Raw genomic sequence first — 1,673 nt, 5'->3', positions numbered from 1 at the left:
AAGCCTCCACAGAAGCTTCCAGCGAAGGGTCTACTGAGGCATCTAGTGAGGCGTTCACAGAAGCCTCCACAGTAGTTTCCAGTGAAAAGTCTACTGAGGCATCTAGTGAAACTTCCACAGAAACTTCCAGCGAAGGGTCTACTGAGGCATCCAGTGAAACTTCCACAGAAGCCTCCACAGAAGCCTCTAGTGAGTTGTCTGGTACAGTTACGACTGAATCTACCAGCGAGGCCTCCTCTGAGTCTACAAGCGAAGTTTCCAGCGAACCAGCTACGGAAAGTGCAACCGAGGCTGCATCTGACGAAACGTCCCTCGCCTCAACAGAAACTTCCGAATCCACCCCTGATATATCTACAGAAGGTTCGTCCTTGGCTGAAGGATCTACAGAGTCTACGAATGAATTATCTACCTCTCGTAGCGAGTCTACTGAGCTATCTTCAGAGGCTACGACTGATTCAACTCTCATAACAAGCGCTACCGATTCAAGTTCGGATGCAACTTCAGCGGATCAAACTACAGAAGCCTCATCTGAAGGTTCACCCGAAGCATCTACTACAAGTGGCTCAGAGCAACAGACATCTTTCGGAACAACCGCATCGGCGGAAACTGAATCCGACACGCACATATCTTCAACGTCTTCAGAAGCTGTCACTTCCACTGAGCCGGGATCTTCAGACAGTACGGGAGAGACTGAAACAGGTAACGCAAAAAGTAAAGATGGCGAACATTTCTACTAACATTTCAACTTTTGCGATGTACTTAAACACAAAACTGGCGTACATTATTAAAAATGAGGTTAGTATTGTACTAATAGTTCTGTCAGTGATAATGTTATCTGACTGAATAAATAGTATTTATTCGGTCAGATAACATTATCACTAACAGTAGATTTGTTAAAAAAAAAAATAATTTGCTAAAGATGGCCACGAAGATCCGAGTAAGCAGAAATCTTCTAAAACCTCTCACTTTGATGACTGATTGAGTGTACTGCCAACAAAAAATCTTACCTATTCAGTTTTACTGTTATTATTGAAACACTTCACACACGGGTGTAGGTTAATAACACAACATCAAAGTGAGCATGGATCATACGAATCTATTTTAATTTATAAACTTTCAATAATTTACCAGGCATTTTAAGGTTGGCACCAGAAGGTAGTGATCGGCATGATATGCATCACAATATTATTACAGTTTAAAGCTCCCACGGCTGCGATAAGGTTCATTGATGTCCCCTGCCCTGTAAAGTCTATGATAAAGTCATGCACGAAAGAAGGCGATGAACTCCATAATCGCCGCGCGTAGGTTTATGGATAGTTCATTGACGTTTATTTGCTATTCTCCATCGCACCTAAGCCGAAGAAATTCCTATCGATATCTGCGAGTTTTTGCCTTTACTTCCCAAGACTAGTAGTACCACTTGACTGCCAACTTCTCGCACAGCGGGACCCGTTTTGAAGAGTGCTGCCTAGAGGACGGAGTAAGTAACGACCCATTCGTTTACACAAAAGGCGGACCAGCAGGCGTCGTAAGGTACCAAGTGGTAAAACATATATATATATATATATATGTGTGTGTATATGAAGCTTTCAAGTTCGGACAAACTTCGACGGCCTGTTTATCGTAGCGAGTATGCACTCCTTAGCTCTTGTGGATTGACTTCAGCTTTAAAG

The 1,673-nt window shown here is 43.0% G+C and overlaps 1 protein-coding gene across 4 annotated transcripts in view; it reads left to right on the top strand.

Annotated features, from left to right (window-relative positions):
* LOC111252709 (uncharacterized) overlaps positions 1 to 752 on the top strand; it is a 50,142-nt gene extending 49,390 nt beyond the window's left edge. For all 4 annotated transcript variants that reach the window (XM_086992431.1, XM_086992432.1, XM_086992429.1 and 1 more), the window contains exon 10: positions 5 to 752. In XM_086992431.1, coding sequence (XP_086848557.1) covers positions 5 to 737 — 733 coding nt within the window. In that variant the 3' untranslated portion in view covers positions 738 to 752. The remainder of the gene's footprint in view (positions 1 to 4) is intronic.
* The last annotated feature ends 921 nt before the right edge of the window (positions 753 to 1,673 follow it).

Source organism: Varroa destructor, unplaced genomic scaffold, assembly GCF_002443255.2.
Source record: "Varroa destructor unplaced genomic scaffold, Vdes_3.0 BEIS01000006.1, whole genome shotgun sequence".
Classification (NCBI taxonomy): Eukaryota; Metazoa; Arthropoda; class Arachnida; order Mesostigmata; family Varroidae; genus Varroa; species Varroa destructor.
The sequence above is the reverse complement of the archived record's forward strand: the minus strand, read 5'-3'. Positions and strand labels throughout refer to the sequence as shown.